Genomic DNA, 16,538 nt, shown 5'->3' with positions numbered 1-16,538 from the left:
CGGCCTTGATATTTTTTCTAAATAGCAAGACAAACTCAAGCAGAATGGGAAGAGAACAGAAAGGCTGACATTCCAGCATCACATGTAGTGATGACCTTTTCTGCATCCCTGCTGCTTTTTAAGTTTTCACCTTCTTGCCTTGTTCTGCAAGTTCAAGGGGCCACTAGCTTTAAGTATGAAACAGGATAAGGGGAAAAAAAGCCTCACAGGGACAACTTTGACTTGACTCTCTTATCTTCTAGCTCTTCAACTCACTTTAGTTCAAACCACTTAGTTTTTAAGCCCCTCCGTGGATTGGGTCCCTGGTGCCTCAGATGGTAAAGACCACCACCTGCAATGCAGGAGACCTGGGTTCGCTCCCTGGGTTGGGAAGATCCCCTGGAGGAGGGCATAGCAACCCACTCCAGTATTCTTGCTTGGAGAATCCCCATGGACAGAGGAGCCTGGCGGTCTACAGTCCCTGGGGTCACAAAGAGTCAGACACGACTGAGGAACTAAGCACAGCACATGGATTGGGCCCAGGTTTAAACCCTTATGGTGTGGGTGCATACATGAAGCTCACGCTCCTACTCAGCAGGTGAAAAATACAGCTCTCATCTCTCTACAGTTTCTCCTGCCTGAAGTATTGTCTCCATTCTCATTTGTCTTTCCAACTTATGCCTATCCTTTAAAGCTTGACTCAGAGGATACATCTATTGAAAAACTCATGCATTATTATTTCAAACTATTCAATCATTTCTATATCCTCAGTTCTCAAAGATGTCTCTCCATTAATAGTCTGATGTTCTGATTTTCTATACTACTCATTTAAAAACTAGTGTAGTGGCAAAATGATATTTCTATCCACTCATTTCAGTTTATCTAGCTCACTATACACACAGAGACAAAAAAGTCTTGAAAGAATTTGCATGATCAATAAAAATTTGTTGAATAAATATATCAGACCTTATTCACTCACTCACTACAATGAGAACTCCTTTGCAAGATCAAATTGCAAACAAAACTTCAAATGAATTACTAATTTCTAGAACTTATGGGTGAAACAAGGTGGTGAAAGCATAAAATGAGAAAAGTACAAACTATTATATATATAATACTATATATAAATAAGCAGAAATACATATTGTGTATATATATGTAATTGTGTATATATATTAATATAACCAATTGGTAATATAACCAATATTTTATAATAACTTTAGTATAACACTAAAATATTGAATCACTATGTTGTATACCTGAAACTAATAAAATATTGACAACCACCTACACTTCAATGAAAAAGTTTCCTTTCTAATGTGTGCTGTGTTTTCAATCGCCAAGTCATGTCTGTCTCTTTGTGACCCCATGGACTATAGCCCACCAGCTCCTCTGTCCATGGGATTTTCCAGGCAAAAATACTGGAATGGGTTGCCATTTCCTCCTCCAGAGGATATTCCCAAGCCAAGGACTGAACCTATGTCTCTTGATTCTCCTGCATTGGCAGACAGATTCTTTACCACTGAGCCACCTGGGAAGATTTCTTTCAAATATTCACCAGACAACGTTTCCAAAGTAAAGTTGACGACCCAGCTATCAAAGTGATCTATCCTTAGCAATATTCAGAAAATGAGCAATTAGACAGCAAGCAGCAGCTGGCATCAAGATAATCTGGAAGCGTATCAGAAAAAGTTTTAATCTTCTGATACTTTGTATAAAATAAATAAGCTTCAGATATAAGAAATAATCTCCAGGCTGTGAAAAACGTCTCTTCCTGAAAAGCCAAATCCTACCAATGCCTTGGCCTATTTATTATTTATGGTCTTTGAGAAACAAACCATCTTACATCCAAAATCTCTAACACTACCTGACTTATCTTAATAAAGAGGCTCTTTCCTGACATGACTTCTTATTTTCAAATTGAAATATCACTAGTTATATAGTAAATTAACTGAGTTTATGTAGATCAGATGGTATTATTAGTATTATTCTAACCATAAGACTTAAACTGTTAATGGTGAATAGTGTTTCTCACTTTAACATAGGCCTATCCCACTGATGGGATATATGCCAACTCCAGAGAAAAGTTAGTCATGTGGTTTTCAGAAGATGAAAGCTTAGATAAAGGCTGAGAGGGTTTAATGCTGGAGGTGGGAGTGGTATTATATAGATCTTAGCCAAAACATGTGACAGTCACTGAGTGGGGAGCTGGGAAGGGAAGAGTGTGGCTCCATTAACCAGCTCAGGCAGACCGTGTGAGGACCGGAGGAAAAATGCTCCTGGCTGCCCTGTACTGCCTGCTATGGAGTTTCCGGACCTCTGCGGGCCACTTCCCTCGAGCCTGTGCCTCCTCCAAGAGCCTGATGGAGAAGGAGTGCTGCCCGCCCTGGGCGGGCGACGGGAGCCCCTGTGGCCGGCTCTCGGGCAGGGGCTCCTGCCAGGACGTCATTCTGTCCACGGCACCACTGGGACCTCAGTTCCCCTTCACGGGGGTGGACGACCGCGAGTCTTGGCCCTCCATCTTTTATAACAGAACCTGCCAGTGCTTTGGCAACTTCATGGGATTCAATTGCGGAAGTTGTAAGTTTGGATTTCGGGGACCCCGCTGCACAGAAAGGCGACTGCTGGTGAGAAGAAACATCTTTGATTTGAGTGTCCCAGAGAAGAACAAATTTCTTGCCTATCTCACTTTGGCAAAACATACCACCAGCCCAGACTACGTCATCCCCACGGGCACCTATGGCCAAATGAATCACGGAACAACGCCCCTGTTTAATGACGTCAGCGTTTATGACCTCTTTGTCTGGATGCATTATTATGTGTCAAGGGACACGCTGCTTGGGGACTCTGAAGTCTGGAGAGACATTGATTTTGCTCATGAAGCCCCAGGTTTCTTGCCTTGGCATAGACTCTTTTTGCTGCTGTGGGAACAGGAAATCCAGAAGCTCACTGGGGATGAGAACTTCACGATTCCATACTGGGACTGGAGAGATGCAGAAAACTGTGAGGTTTGCACAGATGAGTACATGGGAGGTCGCAACCCTGCAAACCCTAATCTGCTCAGCCCAGCATCCTTCTTCTCCTCTTGGCAGGTAAGGTGTGCAGGACATACAATATCAAAACTTAAAAGAACCTTAGCCATCACTTCTGGCAGGTCTTCAGAAACCTCCTTTCCCATCTGTTCTTCTCCTGCCAAGCCTAGAAAATGTCCCCTGTCAAGAGCTCTCAACATACTTTGTAATTTTGCTTTATAGCACACTTCACAATTGCAGTTCCATAGAGATTTGTGTGGTTCTTTGTCCAATATCCTGTACTTGGGTCCTAAAATCTAATCAATAAAAAAGTGCTTGGTTCATCACTCTATCTCCTAGCACATAACACGATGCCAGGCAAATTGTAAGAGCTCATGAAGTATTTGTTGAACCAATGGATAAATGAGTATTTAGATGATTAAGTAAAAAAAAAAATGATTTAGGTCAGTATTTCTGAAATTTTATTCCCAATAAAATTCAGTGTATAAATTGAAAATACAAATCTCTGGCAATATCCCAGGAATCCTATTGATAAGAATATTCAAAGGAGGATCCTGGGAAGACATCACTTAGTAAATGTCTATAGTGATTATTACCATTAGGAATTTAGGGGAATATTACTTAGATTAAATCTTCTTTTAAAAAATATGAATACTCAGGCTTAAACAGGTAAATAATGAAAATAGCTAATATTCATTGATCGATTAACAAGTGTGAGGCCCTGTTCTGAGTGGTTTTGTGCATTAATTCATTTAATAATCTTACTAACCTTCCCCATGTTAAAGATTTAAAAAAAAAAAACTGAGGTTTAGAGATATTACATAACTTGTACAGGATATCAAAGCTAGTAAGTAGTAGAGACAAAATTTGTTCTCAGGCAGCCTGGTTGTATAACCACTCTATAATATTTCCAAGGACATATCTGCGATGATATCTGTAGCCAAAGGATCTGACCCATCCTGATTCACTTTTTAAATAGGATGCAGAAGAAACGAGCATTTTCCCTAAACATGTGTAAACTTTTGAGGTATAGGCTAAGAGATCACTATTTTGAAATTTAATTTCTATTTTTCCTATTCTGATTTTTTCACTTTGGATTAGGGGCAAAAGGTAGCCAAAGAAATATGCTTTTAATTATTTATTTTTTTAAAACTATAAGGTAGAAGGAATATTGTCTGCCTGTGTCCCAACCATTTCTAACACAGCACTTCTGACTAGCTGTGCTTTATGGAAATAAGCTCAATATTTAAATTAGATGGGAAGAATCTTGCCTTCTCACCTGGAACTCTGCAATTTTGAAATGTGAACTGCTTCCCAAACACCCCCCTCCCCCACCCCCCACCCCTAAACCCCACACTAAGTTCCTACAACTTCCAAATGAACCTATTGAAACTCATTGAAAATGGCCACTGTAATATCTGGTGTCACTAATGTCAGCTGTTTACCAAGAGCAAGGAGTGTATTTGTGCAGGAAAGCCTGGAAAAATGTGCTTCAAAAAAATCTATTTCAATAAGCCTTCAGACCTCCTGCCTTAATCTATATAGTGCAAAACTCATCTAACTCTCACATCCTCTGTTACTGCTTAAAATACTGTTAAGCTTGAACATGGGATTTTTCAATTAGTTATAATGCTTTCCTTAACTGTACAGCTTTTCTTGAGCTAGAAAAACCGGTGGATTATCTAAATTACCAAAACTTTACAACATCCACACTGAAGCTTCATAGACAAATACTAATTGATATTTAATTACGTGTGTGTGTGTGTGTGTGTGTGTGTGTGTGTGCTCTGTTGTGCACAACTCTCTGTGACCCCATGGACTGTAGCTTGCCAGCATCCTCTGTCCATGAAATTTTTAAGGCAAAAATACTGGCGTGGGTTGTCATTTCCTCCTTCAAGAGATCATCCTGACCTAGGGACTGAACCCATGCCTCCTGCATCTCCTGTACTGGCTGGCAGATTCTTTACCACTGAGCCATCTGGGAAGCCACTTAATTACATGAGAAGTAGCAAATTATGTTAACTTTTTCGATTCATTTATTGATTATTGAGTGGAATTTTTCTCTTTTTTCTTTATGATTGTATTCAACTTTACTTCTAAATAATTTTATTTGTGTCTAGTATGTAAACACTGGGTTAAAATAGTTGCAGCATTAGATTTAACATCATTCTATGATTAAACCACTGTGGAGTAACTGGTGTTAAAAATAAAATTAGGAAATACAGAGGACAAAGACCACTGAAGAAAAGTCAGCAAACAATAATTTAAGTAAGGAAGGTGAAAAGAGTGAACATTTATGTCCACCTGCTGTGAGCAGTGTTGCTATGTGTGGTTACAGTCAAACTCAGTTCTAGCTGGCTATTTCCATTCCTTTGCACATTTCTGGTTAAAGTCCTTTAAAAATGAAGATCAGTTATTTATATCGATTTAATGCAATTAAATCAATGCAACTGACCTAACTCCGAGAGATGGGGAAGGACAGGGAAGCCTGCATGCTACAGCCCATGGGGTCGCAAAGAGTGGGACATGACTCTGCAGCTGAACAACAGCAACAACGCAGCGGTTCTCAGTATCTTCTAAATCACTCACTTAAGAACTTAAAACTTTTTATGTGCTCCACCATCTACCTTCTGCCAGAAAATCATATTCAGGAGGTCCACTGTGAAGTTCAAGCACCTGTATTTTTAAAACCTTCTACTGTAATTCTAATGCAGAGCCAGCCCTAAGAATGACTGATTTAATTAATACGGAAATTGTTTTGGTATCTCTTTCACTTTACAAACTTAGGTTCTATAATAAACATATCACTGATTGAAATGCTTTTGCCTGAATTGAACACTCAAATAAAAAAACTAGACTGTGTGAGATGGTGAGACTAAATAGCTTCCACACTTGGTGAATTCATTAATATTTTCCTAAGTAGTTATACTCAGCCCCTTTGGTAAAAAAAAAAAAAAAAAAAAAAAAAAGCCTTCTTCTTTTTCTTGATTTCAAATATCTTTGAAATATCCTTGAAATATCTTTCAAATATCACACACAAAAAATGGAGTTTTCAGAAATTCATAGAATTTATTAACTCTTAGCTGAGAGACTGCCGTTAGTCTGCAGTGTTGGACCTACATTTTGTAAGACATAGTGAGGCCCCCAAAGGTACAATAATTTGCCTAAGGTGACACAGCTGAGGACCAAAAACACCAGTGCTTCCGACTCCAGTGCTATTTCAAGTCGACCATGCAGGTTCCTATTTATAAAGGGCCATTTAGGCTGAGAAAGGATCAAACGAGCCACTAATTCACGGATGTAAATTCTAACTTGTAGTCACTTTAACTCTCAAAGTCACTTGCACAGACGACTGCAGCAGATATTCTGAAGTAGTCCTTTTCATTCACGTTATAGTGAAAATATTCCATTAGGTGTTTATTCACAGCCCTTATTCAAGTAGAATTGACCTTCCCTCTTGTGTATTATCATTACACTTTGTACAGATTCTATAACATAGTACCTATAATTCTTCAGGTTTTCAGACCTGTCTTTATCTAATAGACTGCCAGCTGTTCCAATGTAGAAACCATTTATAATTTATCTTTATATCCACAGAACCCAGGAACATAATCTATACATAGAATGGGCTTTATCAGTATATGCTAAATTGAACAAAATTGAAAACCATAGAAACATTAGCTCCAGTGCTAACACATGTAAAACTAGACTCTGTATAGACATAGCTAGATTTCTAGAACGTTAAACCATAACCATAACCTTAACTACTGGATAACCAAGGCCAAGAAAACAATGATGCCAAAAATAAGCAGCAATTTATAACCTAGAATAAAACATTTTTTGTAGCTTTCTCTAGGTGTGTGTATGTGTTTGTGTGTGTGCAAAAAAAGAAAGCACACATAGAGAAGATCAAGCATGTTATAACCCAATCTGAGTTTTAAGTGAGACTAATAATATTTACTGACAAGGTTTATTATTAAATAAAGTAACACATTAAAAAGCATTACTTAATTACTAAATGTTACCTTTTATAGAAAGCTTATTTTCAGTATTCATATCTCCTTTGTATATTTGTTCATTTATTTATTTATTTATTTGGTTTGTTTAATTCCGAAAGCTTTTAAACTAGAAGCATGTTTAAAGTGCTCCTGAATTAAAGCAGTTCACTGATTTTAGAGGTTGTTGGGGGGTGGGGGAGGGGCGGCGAGCTATGCTCAACACAATTAGATCCAATGTTATGCAAGCAGCAGATGAGCTAGCTGTAAGAAGAAAAGGTATTTCAAGAATAGCTATTATGATGGATCAAAATAAAGAGAAAAAATCATTTCCAAGATGATGGACATGAGTGAAGTATGGCCAGGGAATTCACTCATCAGGTGAAAAGCACATCACATGGAAGCAAACAGTAGGAAGAAAAAAGTTACAATTCAGCAGAGAGTCATGGGTTTTAGGTAACCATGGCAACAGTTAGGTGAAATAACAGCTTCTCTTTTTTCTTTATGAAAAAGATTCTGTGGAATGTCATATGTTTTACATTCTTTTAGATAAACCTCTAATGCCATAATAGAATTTTTGCTTCTAAAGCTTTTAATAACTGGGCTTTTTTTTCCTGCTCTTTCTTTAAAGTTAAGAGAACACTAAGCTCACCTTCTCCATTAATACATCCATTTCTTCTTCTTCTTTTTCATTTGACTTGGGACACTTGATTTTTCTCTACATTATATAAGTCACCCTTGTTGAAATAGAAAAAAAAAACAAATTCCTCATCAGAAGACTTTTGTCACCAGATTCTACCTCTGCCAATTATCTGATGATATTGGACAAGTTATTTGTAATCTTTGACTTTTGGCTTCTTTTCTCAACAGAAAAAAATGGGGTGCAATTAAGATATATGTGTGCTTTCTGTACTAATGAAAATACTAAGCTGAATGGAAAGCAAATTAATGAAGTGGAAAGGGATAGTCTTTTGAGCCATAAAAACATGACTTTTGTAACTCACTTAGCTACTGGAGAAGTTACTTAATTATGTGAGAACTTTTCCCCCTGAAAATTAGAATAATATATTTTAAAGCATTATTCTGAAGGGATTCAATGAAAACTGTTAATGTAAAATGACTAGTTTAGTATCTGACATATTCTTTGAATTTTAAGTATGGAATTATTATCACAATATATCCTCATATGATATATTGATGATAGCTATTATAATAATGATTATTCATCTTGTGTAATAGAGTCAGGGTTAACAATTTGGTGGCCTGCCTAATAGTCTTGTATGCAATAATATAATAGCTGTCATTATTAAACAGTCTCTACTTGGCATTATATACTAAGTGCTTTACATAGGTAAAATTATTTGATCCTTCATAAAAAGTTGTTATAGTCCCCATTTACAGATGAAAAACCTTGATAGTAGGAGTTTATGTAATTTGCTCACTTTGGAAACCATATCTAATTGCAATCTCCATGATGATAGCTAATGCTAATGCTTTCTCCTACCCTGCCTCCCCTTCTATATCAAATATAAGAACAATAATTTAAGATTTATTTCAAATTATTTCTGGAACTGGGGTAGATTTACTCATTGTTACTAATACATTTAGCCATGTGAACATTTAATCTCTTGGCAGTTGTGATTTAAGCAAATTAGCTTCATTCAAACCTCTAATTTAACTGAGTCTACTGCAGGAGTCTTCTAGGCAGTAGGATTTTTTAGATCTTTTAAAAATATCTGGGTATGATTTATTTTTCAAATAGGAATGAAAATGCTTCCATCTATATACATGCTGCGATGGGTAGTTAATTAACACTATAAAGGGATCCAATATATTACGTTTAATGCAAAAACTGTTGTTCCATCCCTAAGTTGTATCTGACTATTTGCTATCCCATGGACTCCATACATCAGGCTTCCCTGTCCTTCAGTATCCCCCAAAGCAAAGTAATGTTTCTGCTTTTCAATATGCTGTCTAGGTTTGTCAGAGCTTTTCTGCCAAGGAGCAAGTGTCTTTTAACATCATGGCTGCAGTCACCATCTGCAGTGATTTTAGACCCCAAGAAAATAAAGTCTGTCACTGGTTCCACTGTTTTGCTGTGAAGTGATGGGACTGGATGCCATGATCTTAGTTTTCTGAATGTTGACTTTTAAGTAAGCTTTTTCACTCTCTTCTTTCACCTTTATCAAGAAGCTCTTTAGTTCACTTTCTGCCATAAGGGTGGTATCGTTTGTATATCTGAGGTTATTGATTTTTCACATGATATACTCTGATACAAGTTAAATAAGCAAGATGACTATACAGCCTTGATGTACTCCTTTCCCAATTTTGAACTAGTCTGTTATATATATTTAATGCATATTTAAATATAAATAATGTGTTTAAGTATATTTTAAAAATAAACACATGTAAACATGATATATAGTAACATTATATTTATTATTTCATATTACATTTGAAGAAATTGAGACTTAGCAAGCCTAAATAATATATTCATCGACACATTGCTAATAAGTCGCTGAACCAGAATTGAAGCCCACACCAATGTGAATCTGGAACCTAATTTTTTTTCTAACACACAACCCTTGAATTAATAAGTGATATCTTTGTGACTGGAAATTAAAAGCTTCTCTAAGTGTCTGTTGTGTAACATAGCAGCACCCATTCCTGGGGAGCAAGGCTCATTCAGTTCTATTTGATGGTGGTTTTACTTGATGGTATTTGTGGTAAAGAACCTGCCTGCCAATGCAGGAGACATAAGATGTAGGTGTGATCCCTAGGTCAGAAAGATTCCCTAGGGGAGGGCATGGCAACCCACTCCAATATTCTTGCCTGGAGAATGGACAGAGGAGCCTGGTGGGCTATAGTCCATGACATTGCAGAGTTGGACATGACTGAAGCGACTGAGCACAACATAACTTGATTTTACGTTCTTATAGATTGCCAACTCACTGGAGTAGGACACTGATAGGATTGCCTTGATTATTCTTAACAGTGATATAAACAGATGGCAATGACGATCCTGTATGCAAGACAGGGAAAGAGACACAGATGTGTATAACGGACCTTTGGACTCAGAGGGAGAGGGAGAGGGTGGGATGATTTGGGAGAATGACATTCTAACATGTATACTATCATGTAAGAATTGAATCGCCAGTCTATGTCTGACGCAGGATGCAGCATGCTTGGGGCTGGTGCATGGGGATGACCCAGAGAGATGTTATGGGGAGGGAGGTGGGAGGGGGGTTCATGTTTGGGAACGCATGTAAGAATTAAAGATATTAAAATTTAAAAAATAAAAAACTAAAAAAAAAAACAGCTAAGCAAGAAGACTCACTTTAAAAATATTGTTTAATGTACCTTGCCTGTTGCCATAAATTAATCATGATACAGGGCTTTAGATCCTACCAGCCTTTTACACTCTTCCACACTCAGTTTCCTTATCATTAAAATAGGAATAAAATGATATCAACCTACAAGATGATTTGTGAATTTTAGAAAGTATACACAAAGATACCCTTCCTGTTGAGAGTGAGGACTCAATATATGTTTAACACAAATGATACATTTTTGAAAATATCTTTTAGGGCCAATGTTGGTACCAATAACAGAACTAGGAAAAAATGGTGTTCAACACATGTTGGTAGTTGAAGAGTCACTGATTCTTCCATTGATTTTTTTTAAAAATTATTCTATCAAATATTTATAGAGTCTCTATTCTAGATTCTGGGGATGAACAAAAATGAAAAAAAAAAAAAGAAAGTTATCTTCATGGAGATATTACTTTTTTAAAAAAAGGAGGTGCTACTGACTATCAAGGGAGATTAAAATGAGTCAAGTTTGAGTTTGACAAACAACCCTATTATCTTACTCAGTGGGCACAGGCCACTTATGGATTAAGTGCTATTGTGAATAGTCACAAATGGCAAGGTGAGCTCTCCTGTACTTTATGCTTCAATTTAAGTTTGGTATCTTGCTACCTGTTTAATTGCCCTCATGGAACTTAAGGCATCTATGATTTTCAGTTGAGGAATTAACTTACATACCACTGAGAAAAAAAAATCTGCTAATTAAATTATAATGTGATATTTTTAATCTTAGCATTTTTATGTTGTATTTATTGGAAGAACTCCTTTTGACTTATCAAATATTTTGATCATAGTTTATTCTTCTGCCAGCATGTAAGTGAGGTAACTCAGCTGGTAAAGAATCCACCTGTAATGCAGGAGACCTCGGTTCGATTCCTAGGTCAGGAAGATCCCTTGGAGAAGGGATAGGCTGCCCACTCCAGTATTTTTGGGCTTTCCTGGTGGCTCAGACAGTAAAGAATCCTCCTGCAATGTTGGAGACCTGGATTCAATCCCTGGGTTGGGAAGATACCCTGGAGAAAGGAATAGCTACCCACCCCAGTACTCTGGCCTGGGGAATTCCACGGACAGAGGAGCCTGGCAGGCTGCAGCCCATGGGGTCACAAACAGTCAGAGATGACTGAGTGACTTTCACATATAAACAAAATTGTAAGCAAAATAATTTGGCGAAGGATCTCTAACTTCTTCAGATTTTAGAGTCAGACAATTCTGAATTACTTTTTAAGTCACAGTTGACTTTTTAATTTTTTTTTTTCAAAATATTGGTTTAACCTTGAAGACTAAGTAGAATATCAGATAAACGGTAAGGAATGGATGTGCTTAGGCAGAAATGAAGGCATGGATGGAGAAGCGCAGGTGAGGCACAGAGAAGAGTAGCCAGTCCGACTTCCTCAGTTGGATCATAGAATTTGTAAACAAATAGAGATTCAAGATGTATTCTGGAGGTAGAATTGACAAGTTTGGCTGATGATTTCAATGTGAAAAATAAAGGGGAACAAAATACAGATGATAACAGTCTTTGGTTACAAAATGAAGATTTATGGACGTCTGGTTTAAGTTTCAGGATAGTTGATGTGACTGGAAGTATAGGGAGACAATTTTTTAACCTTGTTTTAATTTCAAGGTTTTTTTCATTTTTTAACTTCTTTTTAAATTTAATTTTTATAGTAAAGTGGCTCGGTGGTAAAGAACACACTTGCCAGTGCAGGAGACACAGGTTTAATCCCTGGGTCAGGAAGATCCCCTGGAGAAGGAAATGACAACCCACTCCAGTATCCTTTGGTGGGAAATCCCATGGACAGAGGAGCCTGGTGGGCTAAAGTCCATGGGGTCAAAAGACTCAAACACAGCTTAGCAACTCAACAATAATAACATAGTCGATTTACAAGGCTGTGCTAGTTTCAGGTGTACCCCTAAGGGATTCAGTTATACGTGCATATATATCTTATTTCAGATTTTTCCCCTTATTAGCTATTAGGAAGGAACACATTTTTTTTAAATACTACATTTTAAATGCTTGTGATGTAACACTGAAATATGAAGTCAGAGATGGATATATAGGATTAGAGCTCAGAAGAGAGCTTTTGAACTTGAGATAGCAATCAGAAAGTTCTTATCATGCAGTGGCATGTAAGCCATGAAACTGGTTATTATAGCCAAGGAGGCAGATAGAGACAGAATTAAAAGAAGAGGGTACAGACCTGAACTCTGGGCCATGGCTAGCTTCACAGGCATATGCCCAGTGAAGTTACACAATGGATGTTTAGCAAATGTTTGTCAAATTAATTTTCCTAACAAATATCTGACAACAATTATATGAAGTAATTATTATTATTTGTTCAATGAGATCTATGGAATTCATTTTCTTAAGTGGTAGAAAATTATTTTCTTTTCCTATTTCCTCCTAGTCTTAAGTGGCAAGACTAGAACTGCGGTCTGAGCTGTAACTTTCGTGGGTTACAGTTACTCTGCAGGTGTCAGAAAGCTGCTTCCTTCAGCAATTTAAGACATGAATCTCCTGATGATTAGACATCCAAACACCCAACATCCAAATAAGGAATCCCAACCTCCCTGCCTTCCCCCTTTTACAACACTCATTTAACACAAAGGCGTTCTGTGCAGATCATCTGCAGCAGACTGGAGGAGTACAACAGTCGCCAGGCTTTATGCAACGGGACGTCTGAGGGACCATTACTGCGCAATCCTGGAAACCACGACAAAGCCAGGACCCCGAGGCTCCCCTCCTCGGCTGATGTGGAGTTTTGCCTGAGTTTGACCCAGTATGAATCAGGTTCCATGGATAAAGCTGCCAACTTCAGCTTTAGAAATACCCTGGAAGGTAAACACTTTATCTTTTTTTTTTTTTCCACTCATTTAAATTTTCTGTTTTTCTGAGTTTATGTTTATAAACTCTTATCCAAAACCCTGGGCCCAGAAGTGTTTGAGAATATGATAATATAAATATAACCAATCACTCTAGCAGAACGTGGGTGGCACACATATTCCAAAACATGAATAAATCTTCAGCAAATTGTATGACTGTACCTACTGTGGCAGGAATCAGGAACAACAGGCAGCCGACTGGAGAATAAAGTCCGGTTTCACCACTAAAATATATGGATGCCAAACGAAACAACACATTGTTAGAATTTTTGTATTTTGGAATCATAGATAGAGGACTGTGGACCTATCACATTTTTCTACCTTTTAGTATTTTTATCTAGTTTAAAATATTCTGAACACAAGCTGCTTTGAGACAAGTCCATGTTCTTAACTATAATAAGGATAAAATCCAGATGTCAGGTTAAGGTCCCATCCTGTTATCCCTCAAGTTTTCTGTGCTTTATCAGAGATCCCCTCTCACAGCCTCTTCTAAGGCCTACTTACTTCTCCTGCAAAGCTCTCAACCTTGGTTGCACCTTCCCTTAAGTACCTGCTCATCCTTCTCGGCTCGGCGCCATCTCAGTCTTGAGAACGCATCTCTGCCACCTCAATTTTCACTGTGGAAACAAACCTACAAACAAAGGAAAACAGGAACATTCACTCAAGTTACAGATTTAATTTGAGTTCCAGGAAGTCACAGGCTGCCAATTCGTGGTAAGGCAGATACTCAAAATTTACCACTGGATATTTTACCTCTTTGGCACCTTGTCATGCAGATGAAACTTTCTCTTTTCCTATTTCCTCCTAAACCTCCTTAACTTTATGTTTGATTCTCGACACTGTGGTTTCTGCTGTGTCCTCTAACTTCTGTTGCTGAGCTACGCAGAATAGTTTCATTGTCTCTTTCATTTTCCTGTATTCTTTTAATCCCGAACACCTTAGAGCCTTGCTTTTTCCCAGAAGAATTTAAATAAGGAGAGTATCACCCTAAAGAGAACATGGTGCAGCTATTAAAATAAAAATTTTGTTTATTTTCCTTAAATAGTGTTAGTAATTAATGTTTTCCAGTAAATCACCATGTGCAAGGCACCATGCCAAAGATTCTGTGTAGCGCTCTGTCTCAATTCTTACAACCATCCTCCGAGGAAGTAGCATTGTTATTTCCCATTTAAAGAGAGGAAACAAGATTAGAGATATTAAGTACTTTGGCTACCATCCATTTGATAAGTGGCAGAGCTAAGTATGTTCCTAGATTTGCCAAGTGCCAAAATCCAAGAGTCCTTTCTATTGCACTCTGCTGACCCTGAGTGAGTTGAACATTTCTTGAAGGCTGAATATCAAGCTGGTCCTACAATAGTATAACATGAGAAAACAATGTATGGTGCGCAAGAGTCTGAACCTACAAGCTAAGAGAAAGGAACACAGACAAGCTGGCGGTCACCGCATGGGAGGACTGGGCACACTGTTGGTATTTGTAGGGGTTAATAGCTAGATTCCAGATGTTGACTTAAAGACATTATAAAGCAGGGCTTGATTCTCAAGGGAATTATAGTCCATTACAGGTTCAGTCAGTTCAGTTGCTAAGTTGTGTTTGACTCTCTGCGACCTCCTGGACTGCAGCACGCCAGGCCTCCCTGTCCATCACCAATATCTGGAGTTTACTTTTGAGTCAGTGATGGTGATGAATCCAGACATCTCATTCTCTGTCGTCCCCTTCTCCTCCTGCCTTCAATCTTTCCCAGCATCAGGGTCTTTTCCAGCTTGATTCCAGCTTGATTCCAGCTTGTGGTTCGTCCAGCCCAGTGTTTCTCATAATGTACTCTGCATATAAGTAAAATAAGCAAGGTGACAACATACAGCCTTGATGTACTGCTTTCCCTATTTGGACCAGTGAACTGAAATGGACTGGAATGGGTGATTTTAACTCAGATGACCATTATATCTACTACTTTGGGAAAGAATTCCTTAGAAGAAATGGACTAGTCATCATAGTCAACAAAAGATTCTGAAATGCAGTTCAGTTCAGTTCAGTTCAGTCGCTCAGTCATGTCTGACTCTTTGAGACCCCATGAACTACAGCACACGAGGCTTCCCTGTCCATCACCAACTCCCAGATCCTACACAAACTCATGTCTATTGAGTGGGTGATGCCATCCAACCATCTCATCATTTGTCATCCCCTTGTTCTCCTGCCCTCAATCTTTCCCAGCATCAGGGTCTTTTCCAATGAGTCAACTCTTTGTGTGAGGTGGGCAAAGTATTGGAGTTTCAGCTTCAACATCAAACCTTCCAATGAACACTCAGGACTGATCTCCTTTAGGATGGACTGGTTGGATCTCCTTGCAGCCTAAGGAACTCTCAAGAGCCTACTAAGCACCGCACTTCAAAAGCATCAATTCAGCTTTCTTTATAGTCCAACACTCACATCCATACCTGACTACTAGAAAAACCATAGGCTTGACTAGACGGACCTTTGTTGGTAAAGTATGTCTCTGCTTTTTAATATGCTCTCTAGGTTGGTCATAACTTTCCTTCCAAGGAGTAAGCATCTTTTAATTTCATGGATACAGTCACCATCTGCAGTGATTTTGGAGCCCCCCAAAATAAAGTCAGTCACTGTTTCCACTGTTTCCCCATATATTTGCTAAGAAGTGATGGGACCGAATGCCATGATCTTAGTTTTCTGAATGTTGAGCTTTAAGCCAACTTTTTCACTCTCCTCTTTCACTTTCATCAAGGCTCTTTAGTTCTTCTTCACTTTCTGCCATAAGGGTGGTGTTATCTGTATATCTGAGGTTTTTGATATTTCTCCCAGCAATCTTGATTTCAGCTTGTGCTTCATCTAGTCCAGCGTTTTTCACAATATACTCTGCATAGAAGTTAAATAAGCGGGGTGACAATATACAGCTTTGATGTGCTCCTTTTCCTATTTGGAACCAGTCTTTTGTTCCATGTCCAGTCTGAAATGCAGTACTTGGATGCAATCTCAAAACGACAGAATGATCTCTGTTCATTTCCAAGGCAAACCATCGGATATCACAGTAATCCAAATCAATGCCCCGATCAGTAATGCTGAAAAAGCTGAAGTTGAATGGTTCTATGAAGACCTACAAGACCTTCTAGAACTAGCACCAAAAAAAGATGTCCTTTTCACTATAGGGGACTGGATTGCAAAAGTAGGAAGTCAAGAAATACCTGGAGTAACAGGCAAATTTGGCCTTGGAGTACAGAATGAAGCAGGGCAAAGGCTAACAGAGTTTTGCTAAGAGAACACACTGGTC

General features: G+C 38.2%; 1 protein-coding gene across 1 annotated transcript in view; it reads left to right on the top strand.

Moving 5' to 3' along the window:
* The first annotated feature begins 2,227 nt into the window (after positions 1-2,227).
* The window catches only part of TYR (tyrosinase), a 116,360-nt gene continuing 102,049 nt past the window's right edge, over positions 2,228-16,538 (top strand). The window contains 2 exon segments of the mRNA NM_001130027.1: positions 2,228-3,071; positions 12,997-13,213. Of these exon segments, the coding sequence (NP_001123499.1) occupies positions 2,253-3,071; positions 12,997-13,213 (1,036 nt within the window). The 5' untranslated portion in view covers positions 2,228-2,252.

The sequence above is a fragment of the Ovis aries genome, chromosome 21, assembly GCF_016772045.2.
Source record: "Ovis aries strain OAR_USU_Benz2616 breed Rambouillet chromosome 21, ARS-UI_Ramb_v3.0, whole genome shotgun sequence".
Taxonomy (NCBI): domain Eukaryota; kingdom Metazoa; phylum Chordata; class Mammalia; order Artiodactyla; family Bovidae; genus Ovis; species Ovis aries.
Note: the sequence above shows the minus strand (reverse complement) of the source record. Positions and strands in the feature narration are given on the sequence as shown.